Below are 20727 nucleotides of genomic sequence, written 5' to 3'. Positions count from 1 at the left end.
ATGTTATAGCTAATAGTGCAGTTCATTCCCAATTGGTGCAGCATTGCAGATTGGTACATGATCTGATGACCTTTTTTTTAGAAGAAGGAAATGCATGAGCAGGTACCTGATGAGTCAGAGAAACTTAGGGCAGGAATTGGTGTGGCTTGCAAGACTTAGGGGCATCCATGTAGTCCTTGCTCTGTAACATTTGTAATTCACAGCTAAACATTTACTAAGTAAGAATGTCTAACGAGGGGCTCGATTCATTTAATATTTGAACAGACCAAAGTAGATGTTGACAGCGACACCTTGCCAGCAGCAATCCGGAACTCTGAAGAGCGACTCTCTAAGGGCGACATGTACCTGCTAGAGAATGGACTGAACATCTTTGTGTGGGTAGGAGTGAATGTACAGCAGGGCCTGATCCAGAACCTCTTTGGAGTGTCATCCTTCAACCACATCAGCAGCACTCTGGTGAGCTGGATAGTGGGGAGCAGGTTAGGGGGAGGATGTGTGCATGACTCCCAATAATTGGAGCAATGAGCATCCAGCTCAGAAGGTCATCATCCTAAAATCTCATTGAGCACTTTCATTGTCGCTCATAGGAATGTTTTATCCATTTGATTTAGCTGGCATGAACATCAGCTTCAGAACTCTCTACTTACATCCCTGTTCATGAAAGCAAGTTTGGGAAAGCTGGCTAAAGCCCAGTATGGGGCCACATCGTCCCCTTGTTGCCACATGCGTGAGACTGAAAGAGATGTTTTTTATTTGGAAATCTTAAGAGTCTTTTGCAGAGATTCTCCCACTGCATCCCTTGAGGAGTGTGGGAAGGGGCTTACTAACAGCAGGACCTGTCTCCCCACCCTCCAGTCTGGCAGATCCTAGGAGGCTGTGACAGGCCAGGGCCATCTGTATATAACTTGTACCCCCGCTTTGGCCCTTGGCTCCCTAGCAGTGAAGTTCTACTGCCGGGGGATGTATTGGCTTTTCCTGGTAAGTTTGGGCCAGAGGAGGACCAATAAGTAGCTTGCCCACTCCTTCCCTGGACTGCACAGAGACCTCTGGAGTCTGGGGGAGACAGTGCCTCTGAGGTGATTAGAGCTCCCTTTTAGCACAAATAGGTGAAGGTTGATCTGGACTCAGAAGAACACATCCATGCCTGGAGCAAGGTGGCCAATAATATGGTCATATGCTGTGTTCTAGGTGAGACCTCAAGCCCATTTCACTGTCTTTAAACCCAGGACCTTCCTTCTGGCTAACGTGTTATTCGCTTGTTTTACCTAGCTGGTCACGTAAGGACAGTTAAGAGGCTAGATATACCTAAACTATTCACTTGGAGTTCCTTCAGTCTGATTTCTAGCCACTTGCCTAGCTGGGCAAGTTACTCTATAGCTTATCTGACCAAGCCATTCAGTGAGGAGAACACTGCCAGTATGTGCCAGGCAAATGGGGTAATAGTTCTGTATTTCTGTCCTCTGTTCAACAATCTCATTTTTAAAATAGTCTTTCCAATGACTTCACCTATTCCTAGCTAGCAAGTAGCTGGACTGGCCTGAAAGCCTGGACTTTTACCTATGTGTTATGAGAAAGCAGCAAAATTGGTTATTGACACTATTGTAATTCTGTGTGTGTAATGGGGATCTGGTCTTTTGCATTCCAGAGTACCTTGCCAGTCTTGGAAAACCCCTTCTCTAAGAGAGTGCGATCCATCATTGACATGTTCCAGGCACAAAGATCCCGCTACCTGAAGGTAAAGAACTTGGCTCCTAGTTGTGGCCAGTGGTGAGCTCCAGCCGGTTCGCACCAGTTCACAAGAACTGGTTGTTAAATTTAGAAGCCTTTTTAGAACCGGTTGTTCCAGGACAACTGGTTCTAAAAAGCTTTTAAATTTTACAAAGGCTCGGGCAGCTGTCCACCTGGCCCCAGCTCACCTCCCCCTCTCCCCTGAATGCTCCGCCCTCCTTCTCCTCCCCTTCCCTTGCTTCCCGTGAATCAAATGTTCGCGGGAAGCCTGAAAAAAGCAGCAGGCAGGTAAGCCGGGCGCGAGGGGGCGGCGGGATGGCTCCCCCTGGCCCCGGCCGAGCACCCCAGCCCGGTCCCAGCCAAGCACCCCCGGCTCGGGCTGGTCCCGGCTGCGCGGCTCGGACCCGGCCCAGCTCAGGACCGCAGCTCCGGCCCCGGTGCCGGCCGAGCAGCTCCGGTGCCGGCCCGGCCCCGGCCCGGGGAGTCGGGCCCTGCGGGCCCGGCCCCGGCCCAGGAAGTGTGGTAAGGGAGCAGGGAGAGGGTGTTTGGTGGGTTGTGGAGGGGTGGATAGGGGTCAGGGCGGTCAGAGGGCAGGGGACAGAGGGATTGAATGGGGGCAAGGATCCCGGGAGGCCATCAGGAAGGAGCAGGGGTTGGATGAGGTGGTGGGGGCACTCAGGGACAGAGAGAAGGGGGGGTTGGATGGGGCAGGGGTCCCGGGGGGCCATCAAGAATGAGAGGAGGGGTTGGATGGGGCTGCAAAGGGCAGTCAGGGGACAGGGAAGGGGGGGATGGGTCATGGGTCCCGGGGCGGGGTGTCAAAAAACATGGGGGGTTGGATGGGGCATGACCCCCGGGGGGGGGCACAACCCCCTCATGAGGTGAGGAGGAGGGAACCGGTTGTTAATATTTTGGCAGCTCATCACTGGTTGTGGCTCTTTAATTTCCTTCCACTGCCTTTCCTGAGCAGGTGACACCAGTCCTACTCTCATCTGTAATATCAAACCCGTTCTCAGCCTTCTGTTACTTGAAATTAACATGTCTGTATCATCATACTGTTGGCAGTGAGGTTCTGTGGCATAACAGCTGTTGTTTTGCTGGAACCTTACCTTGCATTTCTGGCTCACTGCATTTACTATTAACGTTAGGCTGGGGCTCTACTTTCTTCCAGTGTCCCAAGTGGTAGTCAAATATGTAGAGCCCTGCGCGGATACAAAAATTGGCATCCATATCCAATCCATGATCAGCATAAATTGTCCATGGATGTCCATGGATTTGAAAGGCTCTAACAGCTCCACAGGTCACTGCACAAGAGTGATGCAGGGCTGTGCCAAACCCTCAACTGCCCCCTACTTCTTCCTAGAGACTTCCCACCACCTGCTCCGCCCCATCATACTTCCTTCCCTGCTCTGGGCAGGAAAGCTACAATCTTGAGCGCTTATGTGTAGCACCACCCTCCCAGTGGGGGACTTGGACACCCCTATGCAGCTGCAGCAGCTCTAACATGCTGCGCTTGGCTCACTGCACAGGAGCACACAGTCACGCTTCCTTCTGGGAGTTGTAGCTTACCTCCTCCTTCCACACAAGCTGGTGACTACAACTCCCAGAATGCCCAGTGGACTATTGCCACTGCTGTGTGATTCAGAGAGCCGAGCTGGAGCCTGAGGGCTGGATGACAGCTGCTCCTTTGGGTGAGTGTGTGCTGTAGAGCCCTGTGCAGATAAAAAAATTGTATCTGAATCCAAGCTGCAATCTTCAAAAATAATCTGCGGATATCTGTGGATTTTATGGTCTCTCTATATATGGCACTGGACACTAGTAGCCTGGACCGCCTGGTGGTGATCTAGCCATACATAAACTCTCAAATGAACATGTCTGGGACCTCATCTCCAAAACCATTATGCCTTATGGGGCAGATGGAGTAAATTATTGCAATTCCCATGGAAGTAACTAGGCCATATTTGGTAGTGATGGTATAAGCTACCCATCAGTTACATGGAGGTGAAGCAATGATTTTCCTGTGAAGTCCTGCTGCTGGAGCAGTGATAGCAGTGATGTATCAAAAGGAGGACATCACTTCTACTTCCAGCTCAGATGTGGAACTCAGAGCCCAGAGGCAGCTGAGCTGCTTTCAAAGCCTTAAGAATTAGGAGCAGTCCTAGCAATCCTGACCTATTTTTAAGATAAAAGGTTTATAGATGCCCAGTACAGATAAGCTTGGAGGGGAAATGAAAAGGACAAGTTTAAACAGCCTCTCCCCATCAGAGACACTGCCTGAGCCTTTACCAATGTTTGATTTCCAGTCTTGGGTCTGCTAAAATCTATATACTGTACTGTTGTAAAAACAACTAGGTGCTCAGTTTAGCTTTTGTAATAGAAAAGAAGACATGGAAGTAGCCGTTGGGTCTCACAGTGCTGTTGTAAGGGCATCAGAACTCATGAGGGGCGGCAGAAGGTCTGACTACTCCACGCAAGCCATAAGGGGAAAATTAAATAATCCCTTTTAAAAGGGGATTTATAACCTTTCCCTGTTTGTTTCTGCTCTGGCTCTAGTGGAGGCAAAACATATTGTATTACTAGAGCCCTGCGTGGATACAAATTTTTTTATCCGCATGCAATCTGCAAATATGGTCCGTGGATATCCGCTGAGTCGCAGGGCTCTAGATATAGAATTTGGATCTGCGTCCATCCATGAGCCACAAACATGGTCCGCAGATAACCGCATCCGTGGATGTGGCTATCCACAGATCTGCAGGGCTCTATGTATTACTGCTCCTCCTCCAGCAAACCTTTAAAAGGCTTTCTGAAACAAGAAATACAATATTAGGAAGCCAACTGTTAGGAGCACACAGCCATTGTACATTGGGCTAGTGATGCACTTGTCAGGTGGCTGGAGGTGCTCTGCCCTCAGCCTCCTACCTTGCACCACACCTGACCATACGCACATAGTTTGCTAATGCTGCACCCCTGTTGTTGCTTGGTGTTGTGTTAGGCTGAGCATCAGGGCTTTCTGTCTGGACAACTGACTGGCTTAACATTCCCTGACCACAGAAAAGGGTTTTTTTAATATTACTGTCCTCCTGTATTTTGGATATTTAGTCACTTGGGTATAACTTTTGTATTTTGATTATACAGTCCATTTCATCCACAGATCCCAAAATACTGTGTGAAGTGACTAAACATCACTGTCCCCATGTTCAGATGGGGAAACTGAAGACCAAAAATTAAGTGACTTCTTAAAGTAGCTGACCTGGAAATGGAACTCTGGTCTCCTGAACTTCCAGTCCTGTGCTCTGTTCACTGGACCACTGATTAGGAGTGGAATTCCTCTGCTTTACTGGTCACCTAGCCAAAACTGGAATTTCTAGAACCCCTTTAATGTACAGGCAACCCTGGACACTTTAATACTTCTAAGCTTGCTTGAGGTTTAACCTTAGTCACAGAAATTAAGATGTTCTGAGTAGGTGGTTTCAGTGATTTCTTGTTCTGGAGTTCTTAGTTGCTCAGCCTTCTTATCTCACTTAGATGTTTTCTTATGTACCAAAATCACTAGCTGATGCTTACTCACAAATCTTTTTTGTTTGCTTATAGCTAATAATTGTGAAGCAAGAAGATAAATTGGAGATGCTATTCAAACACTTTCTGGTGGAGGACAAGAGCATGAGTGGTGGGGCTTCATATGTGGACTTCCTCTGTCATATGCACAAGGAGATTCGGCAGCTACTGAGCTAGAGGAGGGAGTGGTGCTGGACTCCAGCAGTGACATTTCAGTCTCCACTAACCACCTGATCAGTGGGCCCAGCTCCCTCAAGAAGGACAACATAGAAACCTGTATAATTCCGTAATTTTTAATACACATTGCATAAGCAGAGATCCTTTCAACCTCTCCCAGCCCCATTTGAGAGAGATGCAAAATTTCCTGGTGAGGGCAGAGAAAAGGCCTTTGAAACAGGTCTTTTACCTGTCTCTAAATTGTTTCCTGTACTTGGCAGGAATCTACCCCCTTATGCTCGCTAATCCTGTTGTAATGAATGTAGTTTCTCAGTTCACTGTACATGATTCAACATTGGGTGAAAAAGCGATAACTCTTCAAAACTACTAGTCGTTGCTGTGTGTTTGTGCGTGCGTGCATGCTCCAAGAGTGAAAAGGAGCCAGGAGGGGGAGGACAGGAGGCAGGCCATCTAGCCAGATGGTGGGAGTTGGAGCACTTAAGCATTTTTTTACATCTCCTTCCTAGTTTAGAGGACAATACAACATGCAGAGCACAAACTGCAGCTTGTGGCCCTCTGGACTCAGGAGTCTTCATTTAAAAACAAACAACTTATCAGCTGAGCTGTGAGCCAGGGGCTAGCAGGACAAATCCTTCCCATATCTCTACATCTTTATTATAGTAAGAGTTGCTGTGCAGAACTGTAGTAGAATAAATAATTTTTAAAAGAGAGTGAGCAACAATCAACAGCTGCTGAATGGGAGAGGGATAGAATCAGTGCCTTCTGTAGGCATGAATGGCACCCCCGCAACCACCTTCCCTTCCTTGGGAAGAGCAACCTCCCCTATCTTATTTTTCTGTGTAGCATCGTCTTACCCCTTCCATGTTCTATGGCCTCTTGTCACTCACTTGTTTTACTAGAGCCTACCTACACTGTTCTATTCATGGTGATCATACCCGCCGCCTCCCTGTTTCAGTTTAAGTAGGAAATATTTTTAGCAAGGTGACATGGGGCTGTAGGGAACAGGATCTGGATGACAAGGTGGCCGTTTTCTGTTCAGACTAGGCTGAATCACAGCAAATAAGCAAGGATCTGAATTCTACTGGTGCAAACTTGAGGCTGCTTTGTACCCCAGAGTGCAAGGAAGGGGATGCAAAGGAACAAGAATAGAGTTTAAACTGCGCTGCATAAGGTAATACCAAATACTTGACCTCAGTTGTTGGGAAGGTGCCATAGTGGAAAGAATATTTTCAACGCTGTATGTTTATACCCCCTGTTCTACTTACTGATCCATCTGCATAGAAAATTTTTTATAAGCCTGTTTGTTAACCTAAGATACCTCAGAAAGATTAGCCCATCCACTTTGTGGCTGGCCACTCTGCCTCTCCACTCTGTAAGGATGGACGAGAGGACTCCTGCAAAGAGGAGTGATGAGTCTAAATCAGATTCAAAATTCTAAGGGCTTGTTCATTAATTTTTGAAAGGGGGGTAATTTACTTTAACACTGACAGAGCTCTTACAACACCCAGGATTTAGTGAGGGGGCAGCAGCACTGAAGATGGGAGGGAGAAGTGGGAGAATATGCAGAATAATGGGTGAACAGATTGGATGCAGTTAGAGGACATGTTTTAGCTGGACTTGGCTTTTCAAAATAAGGTCCTTGTGCAGACCTGTTTTGTTTTAAAACAAAAAACTTGGCTCTGTGGTTTTAGTCCCATTTACAGTGTGTGTAAATCTGTTTTTCTTCTACTGCCGCTAGTTTTGTCTTCTCTCGTATCGCTACACACACAGGGGAATGAAAACGGTAATGAAGAAATTCCTTTAAGATGCAGTAGACAATTCTTCAGCATTTTTTGGTATGTATGTGGCTGACATTTTTTTACCCCATACACTGCCTCCAACCAAAAATGTAGAGGTTTTATTTTTAAGCCACTGAAGAGAGCTTCCCAGGAATACAATGCTCGGCAACCACAGACTTCCACAATACTAATTTCTAGTATTAATATAAGAGAGGGAAATAAGCTCATAAGTGAACCTTTCATTTTCTTCACTCTTGTTTTTTTTCCAATGCATCTTTTAATTTGTAAAGAAATAAAAAAAATATATTAAGATGTATTTTATGTCATTGTTAGTAAATAAACACTGCTGATTATTTTTCCAAACCCTATACTTGGGGGTGGGGAGGGAGGAAGGGGAAAGACTGGGGTCTAGGTGGGTAATCACAATCCAACCTGCTGCCAATCAAGTTCTGTATTTTTAATATTTCCTGTTTGGATGTGTTTAACTTTCCACCCCTTCTGAACCTTTATTTTGCTGAGAACATTCCCTTTCTGCTGAGATGGCTGGGTTAAATTGCGATTGCTTTTTGGTCTATTTCCATAACCATTCTAGTTGATATTTTGAGACAGTATTATTAGCTACAATTCGAATCTCAAGGACCCCATTTTTCTCAGAGTACCCCATCATTAAGATGGCAAGAGAATTACTGATTTTCTTTGAATCCAAAAATAAAGTGCAAATTAAACACAGCAGTTGGCAACAGCATTCTTGCAAGTCTAGGCTAAACTTGTAATCTGTGCATTGCACTTTAATTTGAATCTCATTGTCTCCTCTATACACTTGACTGTAGCCTAAAACATAGATATTGTACATTTAACACTGTTGAAAATAATCTTTTCTTCAATCTGTATATGAAAAAACAAGCCAATCATTGCTAAATACCCATCATTATTTTCTGGAGAGATTCCAGTCTGTTACAGAGGGCATGTTCCTATATTTGTTATGTCCAAAATCACTGCTGAACTGATACTTTGAGATAAGTGATGGGCTTTGTGCATTAATTATCTGGAATAAATTGTGTCTGCAGGAATGTTGTGAGATTACCCCTTTCAATGTTTATGGAAGTTGCCTAGCTGAACCAACATCTACCATCTTGAATGTACTTAGCTGGGATTTTTGCATATCCGTGCAATGAGTGGATGGTTTCCTGAGAAGGAAATGGCATAAGTACATAAGATTTACTGCACCGGACTTCTGCTTCAAAGGAAGGCAAAAAAGAACCCACAGTGTTTTTAGCCTGTTGTTCTCTGCTGTAGGTGTAAAAGACAATTTTTCTTGTCTTGTGCGGGTGCTAAGTTTACATCCTAAACTATGACATTGGATTTCTCATCACTACAAGTGTTCTGATCAGTGTATCTACTCTTTCTTTAAAGGCAAGGTGCTCTTTGGGGAAGGGACAGTCATCTTATTCCGTCTCTACAACACTTAGCACAGTGGGGCCATGACTGGGGCTTCTAGCCAATGGTAATACAAATACTAAATAATAAAAGGCAGTTTGACATGAGCTCATACACCCCTGCAGTCTAAAGTTTCTTTTTTCAGCCTTCCTTTGAATCTTATCCTCCCTTTCTAACTCAGTTGTGTTGGTTAAAAAGCAGACGAGTTGTATCAATCTGATCCTATGACATCCTATATCATTTCAAGTTGGTATAAGAAAGAAGCTGTATGGAAACATAAACCATACAGGTTGGCGAAATTTTTTTTAATCTTTGTCACGTAAAGCAATAATTGTATGTTTTTTCCCATTTTGTGGATCATGTCAGAAGATAAAGATCTTGTAGACACATTCCCCTCTGTCTTTCTCTGCAACACCTAGAGCGTATGGTCACAAAGTAATATTAGGAAAGTAGCATGGCAAGAGGCTGAAAATGCATTTGCTTTCATGAGTGCCGCTGCTCAGTTGCTTATACCAATTCTGTATCTTTGCTGTTTTGCTTCCTCTTCATAATCTTAGAACTCTGTTTATTAGTACCAAATCTCTCCCTGACTGTAGCTTCCCACTGCTTTAATTGTTACAGTTTGGATTTGTCCTCCTGTGTGTTTGCTGCCCTACCACACTTGGTAAATTTCATCACTGTTGAATTGACACCAAAGAAACTTCAGGCACACATAGAATCATAGAATAGAATCATAGAATATCAGGGTTGGAAATGACCTCAGGAGGTCATCTAGTCCAACCCCCTGCTCAAAGCAGGACCAATTCCCAACTAAATCATCCCAGCCAGGGCTTTGTCAAGCCTGACCTTAAAAACCTCTAAGGAAGGAGATTCCACCACCTCCCTAGGTAACCCATTCCAGTGCTTCACCACTCTGAGTGAAAAAGTTTTTCCTAATATCCAACCTAAACCTCCCCCACTGCAACTTGAGACCATTACTCCTTGTTCTGTCCTCTACTACCACTGAGAACAGTCTAGATCCATCCTCTTTGGAACCCCCTTTCAGGTAGTTGAAAGCAGCTATCAAATCCCCCCTCATTCTTCTCTTCTGCAGACTAAACAATCCCAGTTCCCTCAGCCTCTCCTCATAGGTCATGTGCTCCAGCCCCCTAATCATTTTTATTGCCCTCCGCTGGACTCTCTCCAATTTTTCCACATCCTTCTTGTAGTGTGGAGGCCCAAAACTGGACACAGTACTCCAGATGAGGCCTCACCAATGTCAAATAGAGGGGAATGATCAAGTCCCTTGATCTGCTGGCAAGGCCCCTACTTATACAGCCCAAAATGCCATTAGCCTTCTTGGCAACAAGGGCACACTGTTGACTCATATCCAACTTCTCGTCCGCTGTAACCCTAGGTCCTTTTCTGCAGAACTGCTTCCTAACCATTCAGTCCCTAGTCTGTAACAGTGAATGGGATGTAGCAGCTGCATAATGGGCAGAAAGAGGGTTTTAGATAATGTTTTTTCCCAAAGCTCCTTGACAACAAATATTTGACCATTACACCTCTACCCCAATATAACGCCTGTCCTCAGGAGCCAAAAAATCTTACCACGTTATAGGTGAAACTGTGTTAAATCGAACTTGCTTTGATCCGCCAGAGTGCACAGCCCCACCCCCTCGGAGCACTGCTTTACTGCGTTATATCCAAATTCATGTTATATCAGGGTTGAGGTGTATTTAGAAACAGCTCAGCAGACCACTTTGAGAATCATTGCCTTAGCACATCTGAAAATGGGCCTTAGGATTCAGAGTTGTAATTTCTGCTCTGTCTTCACCTACTCCTTTCAGTTTGATTGCCCTAATTATCAATTAAGAGCTTGTCAACCCACACACTGGAACCAAAATAACATCTGTTTTAATTCATACTATTATTTTGGTGCAAGTCTGAGGGTGGACATTTGTTTTGGAATAATTACTTTATTTCAATTTAAGTCCATTTTTTGTACTCACTTAAGCTAAATCAAAATAGGGTAGTCATACTCTGTGTGTCCACAGATAGGACTGCACCAAAATAACTAATAGTGTGAATTAAACCAGACTTGGTTTTGGTTCCAGTTTGTGTGTAGGCAAGCCCTATAATCTCCCTATTCATGAGTTTCTCCTTCCTTTGTTCCCTTTCTTTCTTTTTACTCCTTGTCACTTCTTTGTATAAGTACATGAGTGACTTAAGAAAACTATATGGTCTTTTCTTCTTCCTAACCTATTACGTATGCAGTGTAGTTGCCGTGTCGGTCCCAGGTATTAGAGAGACTAGGTGCATGAGGTAGTATCTCTTATTGGACCGACTTCTTTCTCACCAACAGAAGGTGGTCTAATAAAAGACATTACCTCATCCACCTTGTCTCTCTAATGTAGTCAGTCTTCCTACCATTGTTAAAAATTCCTTTGCCATTGGCACTTCCTCTAACTTTTAAATCTACTTTTTTTAAAATTTTTAAATCTTCTTTAAAATGTCCTGGCTACTAAGGCCTTGGCTAAACTTGCGAGTTACAGCGCAATAAAGCCGCCCACAGCGCTGTACCTCACTCCTCGTCCACACTGGCAAGGCACGTACAGCGCTGTATCTCCACGGCTACAGTGCTGCTGGCACTCCACCTCCCCAAGAGAAATAAACATTATTGTGCTGCAGCACCAGTGTGGCCGCCCAATGCGCTCTGATTGGCCTCCAGAAGTATTTGGCAGTATCCCACAATGCCTGTTCTACCCACTCTGGTCATCAGTTCAAACTCTACTGCCCTGGCCTCAGATGACCAACTGTCAGACCCGCCCTTTATATTCCCTGGGAATTTTAAAAATCCCCTTCCTGTTTGCTCAGCCAGGTGTGGAGTGCTATCAGCAAATCTTTCCAGGTCACCATGTCTCCACGCACCAAGCGAGCCCCAGTATGGAGCAATGGTGAGTTGCTGGACCTCATCAGTGTTTGGGGGGAGGAAACTGTCCAGTCCCATCTGCGCTCCAGCCGTAGGAATTACGATACCTTCAGGCAGATATCAAGGGCCATGATGGAAACGGGCCATGACCGGGATGCACTGCAGTGCAGGATTAAAGTGAAGGAGCTGCAGAATGCATACTGCAAAGCCCACAGGTAAATAACCGCTCTGGTGCTGCTCCCATGACCTGCCGATTTTACAAAGAGCTGGACGCGATACTTGGGCGTGACCCCACCTCTACTCTGAGCACCACCATGGACACTTCGGAGCAGGGGGAGGATGAGGAGGAGGAAAGCAGGAGTGAGGGTGCTGGGGCGGAGGGAGACACCCTGGAATCCCTGGAGGCACGCAGCCAGGAGCTCTTCTTGAGCCAGGAGGAAGGTAGCCAGTCGCAGTGGCTGGTACTTGGTGGAGAACAAAGGGAAGAGCAGGTTCCCGGTAAGTGGCTTTTTTTGTTTGTTTTTGAGAAGGAATTTTTTCGGTGCAGGCTCTTTGGGAGAGGAGGGTTAGGGCTGCATTCATGCCTAGATGCGGAATAATGCATTGATGTGGTCTCACATCGTGGTAGTGGGCCTCGGTAATCTCTTCAAAAGTCTCCAGAACGTGGGCAATGCGCTTGCGCAGGTTTCTTGGGAGAGCCACTGTGGTCCTTGTCCCAGTCAGGTTAACGTGTTTGCGCCACTGTGCTGTGAGGGGCAGGGGGACCATTGCTGCACACAGGCAATATGCATATGGGCCAGGGCAGAAGCTGCATTGCAGTAGAAGATCCTCCCTTGCTTCCCAGGTCACCCTCAGCAGTGAGATATCTTCCAGGACGAACTCCTGTGGAAAATGTTGGGACAGTGTTCAGTGTAGGTGCTTCCTGCAGCTGTTGGCTCTCCCCAAGGCACAGAAACCCAGAGGACAGTACAGCTGTGAAATGAAACCCAGAGAGCACTACAGCCGTGAAACAATCAGTCCCCCTTACTCACTATTTTGGGGCTCCCGTGGTTTGTGCACTCTCTTTGGGATGGGAAAATTATGCTATTGTGTAGACTGTGTGCGCCCTCCTTAAGTGCAGGGGAATCATTACTCTGTATGGTATAAACAATGCTGCCTCTGTTAAGTGTTGCATTTTGCCTTTACAGATGCAACCTTGAGATCTAAGCAGTCCATGTTATCACCAGCTGAGAGACTGCAAAGACTCAGGAAGAGGCAGCAAAAAAGCAAAGAAGAGATGCTGCAAAAAGTGATGCATCAATCTCTTAAAGAAAATCAAAAAGCACAGGAGTGGAGGGAGAGCAAAAGCAGGATCTGCCAGGAAAATGCAGTGCACCGGCGGCGGAGCACCGGCAGCAAAGCACAGCTTGGCTGATAAGCATCATGGAGCGCCAAGCGGACTCTATCCAGACACTTGTAGCCATGCAGGCAGAGCACTACCGTTCCCACCCCCCCTTGCAGCCCTTGTCCCAAAACTCTTTCCCTTGTGCCCCCGTGTCATCTCCAGCCCACTTTCCCCAACATCCGGGTTCTTACTGCCACCAGCTGCTTCCAACACCTGTATCTTCACCACCCAGCCCTGAAAACTACGACCCTTACCCTCTGCACTCAACCCCCATCACCATGCAGTATAGCCATCCTGAAGTGCAGGACTCATTGCACAGCACTCCAGACAGGACATAAGCAAATCTGTGACTGTACCGTTCCCCACCCCACCCCACCCCCTTGCCCTTTCTGATTCCCAAGAAGTTGTGTTTCTTTTCAGTACATGATTTTTTTTTTAAATAAATGGATTCTTTGGCTTTGAAAACATTTCTTTATTATTGCATAAAGTAAAAGATACCTTAGCCCAGGAAAGAAACAGGCACTGCAAATCAGCTTAGCAAACACAGATTCCTACTAACATTGTAACCACTGCACTTCACTCCCGTGCAGGGCACCAGACATTACTGCTGGTTTTCAGCCTCAAATTGCTCTCTCAAGGCATCCCTAATCCTTGCAGCCCCGCGCTGGGCCCCTCTAATAGCCCTGCTCTGTGGCTGTGCAAATTCAGCCTCCAGGTGTTGAATCTTGGAGGTCCATGCCTGACTGAAGCTTTCACCCTTTCCTTCACAAATATTATGGAGATATAGCACACGGCTATAACCGCGGAGATGCTGTGTTCGGCCAAGTCCAGCTTCCCATACAGAGATCGCCAGCGGCCCTTTAAATGGCCAAAAGCACACTCAGCCTGTAGTTGAACGGTTCCTTGCTGCTGTCAAGGCTCCCTGTGTAGGGTTTCATGAGCCACGGCATTAACGGGTAAGCCGGGTCTCCAACGTTCACAATGGGCATTTTGACTTCCCCTACTGTGATCTTCCGCTCTGGGGAAAAAAGTCCCGGCCTGCAGCTTCCTGAACAGGCCAGTGTGCTGAAAGATGCGTGCATCATGCACCTTTCCAGGACAGCCTGCGTTAATGTCAATAAAACGCCCACGGTGATCCACAAGCGCCTGGAGAACCATAGAGAAATACCCCTTCCGATTAATGTACTCGGATGCTAGGTGGGGTGGTGCCAGAATAGGAATATGCATCCCATCTATCACCCCTCCACAGTTAGGGAAACCCATTTGTGCAAAGCCAGCCACAATGTCCTGCACGTTACCCAGAAAAACTAATCTTCTGAGCAGGATGTGATTAATGGCCTGCAAACTTGCATCAACATGATTCCAACAGTTGACTATCCCACTCCAAACTGGTTCGCGACTGATTGGTAGCTGTCTGGAGTTGCCAGCTTCCAGATTGCAATAGCCATCCACTTCTCCACCGGCAGGGCAGCTCTCAATCTCGTGTCCTTGCGCCGCAGGGTGGGGGCGAGCTCCTCACACAGTCCCATGAAAGTGGCTTTTCTCATCCGAAAGTTCTGCAGCCACTGATCGTCATCCCAGACTTGCATGATGATGTGATCCCACCACTCAGTACTTGTTTCCCAAGCCCAAAAGCAGCATTCCACAGTGCTGAATATGTCTGTGAATGCCACAAGCAATTTTGTGTCGTACATGACTCAATATCATCATCAGACTCCTCACTGTCACTTTGTATCTTAAGGAATAGCTCAACTGCCAAACGTGACGTGCTGGCAAGAGTTGTCAGCATACTCCTCAGCAGTTCAGGCTCCATTTCCCGGAGACCGAAACGGAACGAAGAAACCGTTGAAAGATGACATTGAAAGATGGTGCCAAATGTGGACGGAAACACGGATTGCTGGGATGCGAAGCGATGCATTACGGGGAGTTGGGACAGGACCCAGAATGCCCCGTCCCCCACCCCCTTCCCACAACCCACAGCACCAGAATGGGAAGAGGTGCTCTGTGGGATAGCTGCCCATAATGCACGGCTCCTAATGCCACTGCAAATGTGGACACAACAGTGCACTGGCAGCTGTCAGTGTGGACAGACTGCAGTGCTTTCCCTACTCGGCTGTATGAAGGCCGGTTTAACTCCCAGCGCTGTACAGCTGCAAGTGTAGCCATACCCTAATACTCTATCAAACCAATCTCAACCTTAGCAAAGCATTTGAGAAAGTGGTGGACCTCTGACTGTAGTAGCATTGTTTGTTTTCTTTGTTACAATGTAACGATTTGTTTTCCTCTTTGTGTCAGACCCTCTAGCCCAGTGATACTCAGACCTCAGTGGTTCAGGAGCCAAATTAGTGATCAACATTACCCAGAAGAGCCACAGGTGTGTGAATTCATTGTTTCATTTATTATAGTACTATATATTCATATTTAAACAGTAGGACAGGGGAAATATTTAGTTTGTATTTTATATATATAAATTTTTCTCACAGAAAAATGACCAAGTATTATTTTATCAACTATAGTATGTTAATAACGTAGTAAAAGCATCCTGATTGGTTAATAACTTAGATTGGATAATTATATCAGTGTTTTAAATCATGTGCTGCAAAGAGCTGCAGGAGACACATTAAAGAGCCACTTACGGCTTGCAAGCCTCAGTCTGAGTATCACTGCTCTAACCCATTATCTTCTAACGGCAGTCAGTACCAGCTGCTTCAGAAGAAAGTGTACGAAACAATTATGGAATCCACTGCTAGCAGGTGAAGTTTCTTATCCTGAGACAGGGGTTGTTGTATACCCTGAAAAATGAGCATTGCACCCTTTATACAATTTCAGCTGCTCCTATGTAAGTGTGGATGTTAACAATAAAAACATCTAACCTTTAGTGAATCCCACTAAACTTCTGGCCTCAGTGATAAGGTATTGTGGGTTTTTTTTTAATTGGTCATAAATATGTTGCCTTTAAATTAGAGAGACAAGGTGGGTGAGGTAATATCTTTCAATGGACTAACTTCTGGTGGTGAGAGAGACAAACTTTTGAGCTACATAGTGCTCTTCCTCTGGTCTGGGAAATGTATGTCACAGCTAAATACAAGGTGGAACAGATTGTTTAGCATAAGTAGTTAACACATGTCAAGGTACCATTCAAGCTGAAATGGCCTGTTAACACCTCTCCTGTCATAGGGGGGAAAGGGAAGGGGGAGAAAAAAAGGTTTGTGGGTTACAGATTTTTGTAATGAGCCATTAAATTGTTCTTGTACTATCAGAGATAAAAAAAGAAAGAGGATCTGATTGGCTGTTCTCTGTACCAGTCTTTTTATTTTACCCTTGGACATATCCCCTCATTTTATTAGTCTCCTTTCTAAACAGTCCATCTATTTTCAGAGACAAAGTAGGTGAGATGATAAACTCACACAAAAATGATAAAAGACAAAAACGTATTACCTATAGGCAAACACTTTTCACAAAGTGATCACTTCATATCTGATCTTTCAATACTTGTCCTCAAAGGAACTCTGCACAATGCCTTCAAAAGGCAAGACTGGGAACTTAAATTCATAGTGCTGTTAGATACTAAAAACCTTTGGCTATCCCTTGATGTGAGGATTATGTCTGCCGAGGCTGGTTCATTGGTGGATTTTTAGGTGGCTGAGGAGCCCAATTCGAGCCCTGCAGATTTTCCCACAGAAATGGCAGGTGTAATCTTCGAGGAGACACAGTTGTTGGCTGGAGTGTTGTGCCCTTTCTTTCCTCGTTTGTGGCTTCTCTGTCTCATGAGCACATCTGTTCTCCTCAAAGTGAACTCTGGCTTGGTGTATGGTGTGGTGCCACTGTGTTCTGTTCCACGCCAAGTCCTCCTAGTTTGTTGGGTTGATGCCTCCCTATTTAAGGTGTACTCTCAGTATGTCTTCAAAGTGCTTCCACTGCTCTCCGAGAGCCCTTCTTCCCTGACTTAACTGAGAAGATTATTTGCTTCGGGAGGTGAGTGTCAGGCACACGTACATAGTGGCCAGCGCAGCAGAGTTGGTGTTTCATGACCTGCGCTTCTACACTGCTGATGTTGGCTGCAGAGAGAATGCTGATGTTAGTGTGTCTGTCTTCCCAGCTGATCCTGAGAATCCTCCTGAGGTAGCGCTACTGGAACCATTCCAGCTGCTTGGAATGTCTTCTGTAGGTTACCTAGGTCTCACACCCATAAAGAAGGATGGGGATGACGACTGCCTTGTAAACCAAGATCTTGGTGCCTGTTTGCAAATCCCGATCACTGAAGACTCTGGGTAGTCTTCCAAAGGATGTGCTGGCACAGTGGATCCTGTATTCGATTTCTGTGTCAGTGCTGGCTGTTTGGGAGACGAGGTTGCCAACGTATGGGAAATGGTCCACATTTTCCAGGGGTTCTCCACTGATGGTGATTTGTGGAGTACAAAGAGTAGTTTGTGCAGGTCAGGGTTGGTAGAGTACTTTGATTTTTCCCAATGTTGAGAGAGACACCCAGGCTATGATAGGCATCTGCAAAAAGATTTAGGGTGCTTTGCAAGTTGGCCTCTATGTGTGCAAGAATGAATCCGTCATCTGCATACTGAAGGTCAATGATGCCAGTTCTCATGATCTTAGATTTTGTTTGGAGACGTTGGAGATTGAGGAGTTGGCCATCCATACAATACTCAATCCTGATTCTGTCAGGAAGGCAGTCACGGATGAGAATCAGGATCATAGCACGGTAAATGGAGAAGAGTGTTGGAGCAATGACACAGCCCTGCTTGACATCAATGTGAATGATGAATGGTTCGGTCTCTGAGCCGTTGCACAGAGTGGTGGCAGTCATCCCGTCATGGAGGAATCTGATGATGGAAATGAATTTCAGTGGATAGCCAAACCTAGACAGCACCTTTCATAGGGCATCAAGACTGATAGAGTCAAAGGCCTTTGTTAGGTCAATGAATGCCATGAACTGTTCCTAGTGTTGCTCTCTGCGCTTCTGAATCTGTCATGGCTTGAAGATCATGTCGGTTGTGCCTCAGGATGTCCTGAAGCCACTCAGGGAGGAGTTCCTTGCCCAAATCCTATTAAACCATCTCCTCCCGCTTGCCAAGGATCTCTCCTGTAGTTCCCCCACACAGATTTGTCACCTTTCTTGAATATTGTAACAATATTGGCATTCTTAAAGTCAGGTGGAATTTCTTTGCAGATCCAGATTTTGTTGAGGAGTTGGCAAAGTTTGTGCTGGAGCATTGTTCCACCAGCTTTAAAAACCTCATTGAGGATACTGTCTGGGCCTGGTGTCTTGTGATTTTTTTTGTCTGGGTGATGGCATGCCAAACTTCCTCAGAAGATGGAGGATCAGCAAGGTGTTCCATTGCTAAATGTTGTGGAATAAACTCGATGGTGTCTTCAGAGACTGTGGATTCACAGTTTAGTAGGCTCTCAAAGTGCTCCTTCCAGCATTGTTTAATGGCTGCATTGTTCTTGAGAGTGGAGCCATCCTGGGAACGTAAGAGGGTTGGGCCTTTGGAGCTTGGCCCATATATAGCTTTTGTTGTTTGAAAGAAGCTTCTCATGCCATCCTGGTCTATGAAACCCTGTGTAACAAAGCGGCCCTTGGTGGGATGCTACTGAGAGTATCAATTCAGGACAAATTGCTTAGAGCAGGGAAGTCACAGCCCAAGGCTGGGGTTCCTTCACTGCTAAGGCACACCAAACCAGCCAAACAGAGGGGACTTCGGTTTCACTCCACTGGCTAACGAGAAGTCATACAAGCAATTCCCTCAGGCACTCCAGTTTCCCAGTATCACCACCAGCGCCACTCCTTATGGGGATGAATGGTTATGAAAATGAATACTCCAATAAAAGAAAAAAAGTTCTCCTTATCCCAAAGGACCAAGCCCCAGACTCAGGTCAATATATCAGTCAGATCTTACCCACAAATCAGGCTGTTGCCAATCCTTTAGAATCTAAAAAGGTTTCTTCATAAAAAGAAATATAGATGAGTTAAAATTGGTGAAATTGAATCAAATACATACAACAATTGCAAAGTTCTTAGTTCAGGCTTGTGTCAGGCTTGATGGGATTACTGCTGATTTAAACCAATCAAGTCTCTGGAGTACAAACATCCCAGCTTGAATGGGTTGTTTAGTCCTTTGTTCAGAGCTTCAGTTTCAAGCACAGTTCCTCCAAAGTTCAGAAGCAGGATTGAAGACCAAATTGAGAAGATGCTGCAGCCTTTTATAGTTTCTTGCCATGCTGCCTGTGCTTCCTTTGTTTCAAACACAAGCTGCCCAGCACATGGCTTGGAAGTCTTAGGGCTTGGCTACACTGGAGAGTTGCAGCGCTGGTGGTGGGTTTACAGCACTGCAACTTAGTCACCGTCCACACTTGCAAGGTACATACAGCGCTGCATCTCCCAGGCTGCAGTGCTGGCTGTACTCCTACTCTGCCTGGGGTATAAGGATTGCAGCGCTGGTGATGCAGCGCTGCTCCGCAAGTGTGGCCACCAAAAGCGCTGTAATTGGCCTCCGAGGTATTCGGCGGTATCCCAGAATGCCTGTTCAGCCACTCTGCTGTTTTGTTGTGAACTCCGGGCTCCTGGAGCTGCTTATCTAAAAAACAAACACAGCTACTGTTTGCTCCAGCAGAGGCAGGCAGGGGGATTCTTTTGGAATGTTCACAGCTAGTGTTTGCTTGAGGAGAGAAGCAACACAGCTGGGCGGGGGGGGGGGAGTCCGTTTTGGAGCAGCTGCTTGCATCTGAAGGCTATTTGCATTTAGTGAATGAGAGGGGTGGGGGAAGGGGTCCAAACTTTTAAAATGATTGAAGGTTGGTGCTGTGTATCTTCCAGTCCTTAGAACACAGTGTCAGCTCCAAAAATCCACTCTCTCTGTCTCCCTCACGCTCCCTGTCACACTCCACCCCACCCCCCTCTTGAAAAGCACGTTGCAGCCACTTGAACGCTGGGATAGCTGCCCATAATGCACCATTCCCAACACCGCTGCAAATGCTGCAAATATGGCCACACCGCAGTGCTGGTAGCTGTCAGTGTGGCCACACTCCAGCACTTTCCCTACACAGCTGTATGAAGACAGCTGTAACTCGCAGCACTGCACATCTGCAAGTGTAGCCAAGCCCTTAAAGTTCTCTCCATAGGTATGTCTCAGCAAGGCATACTGGTCATAAGCTGTATCTGCCCTCTCTCAATGGGTCAATTGTATAGCTGATGGTCCTTAATGGGACATCAATCAGGCTAGGCAGTGCTGATGCCAAACTGTCTGGGGTGGGGAGGCAGGGAGTCTTTGTATACTGCCCCCACCCTGAGCACCAGCTCCGCAGCTCTTGTTGGTCAGGAACTGCGACCAATGGGAGCTGTGGGGCGGTGCCTGTAGGTAGGCGCCACAGAGAGGTGCCCTCTGCTTCTGGGAGCGGTGCAGGGCCAGGGCAGGCACAGGAGCCTGCCTTTGCCCTGCTGCGTCACTGACCAGGAGCCACCCCAGGTGAGTGCCACCCCTTGCCCCAGTCCTGAGCCCCCTCTTGAACTAGCACCCCAAACCCCCTCCCTGAGCTTGCACCCCCTCTTGTACCCCAACCACTTGTTCCAGCCTGGTGAAAATGAGTGAAGGTGGAGGAAGACGGAGGGAATAGGGCGGGGCCTTAGCGAAGGGGAGGGGCCGGGGCAAGGGTGTTTGGGTTTTTGTGATTGGACAGTTGGCAACTCTAGCCACACACAGGGCGGGGCTGGAGCGGGAGGGACTTGCGGAGGGACCGGGCTAGCG

At 46.5% G+C, this 20727-nt stretch overlaps 1 protein-coding gene across 4 annotated transcripts in view; it reads left to right on the top strand.

The window, feature by feature from the left end:
• SEC24C (SEC24 homolog C, COPII coat complex component) overlaps nt 1-8308 on the top strand; it is a 73331-nt gene extending 65023 nt beyond the window's left edge. For all 4 annotated transcript variants that reach the window (XM_039547925.1, XM_039547924.1, XM_039547927.1 and 1 more), the window contains 3 exons: nt 265-456; nt 1646-1735; nt 5320-8308. In XM_039547925.1, the coding sequence (XP_039403859.1) occupies nt 265-456; nt 1646-1735; nt 5320-5460 (423 nt within the window). In that variant the 3' untranslated portion in view covers nt 5461-8308. The remainder of the gene's footprint in view (nt 1-264; nt 457-1645; nt 1736-5319) is intronic.
• The last annotated feature ends 12419 nt before the right edge of the window (nt 8309-20727 follow it).

This window comes from Mauremys reevesii, linkage group 7 (genome assembly GCF_016161935.1).
Source record: "Mauremys reevesii isolate NIE-2019 linkage group 7, ASM1616193v1, whole genome shotgun sequence".
Taxonomy (NCBI): Eukaryota; Metazoa; Chordata; order Testudines; family Geoemydidae; genus Mauremys; species Mauremys reevesii.
The sequence above is the reverse complement of the archived record's forward strand: the minus strand, read 5'-3'. Positions and strand labels throughout refer to the sequence as shown.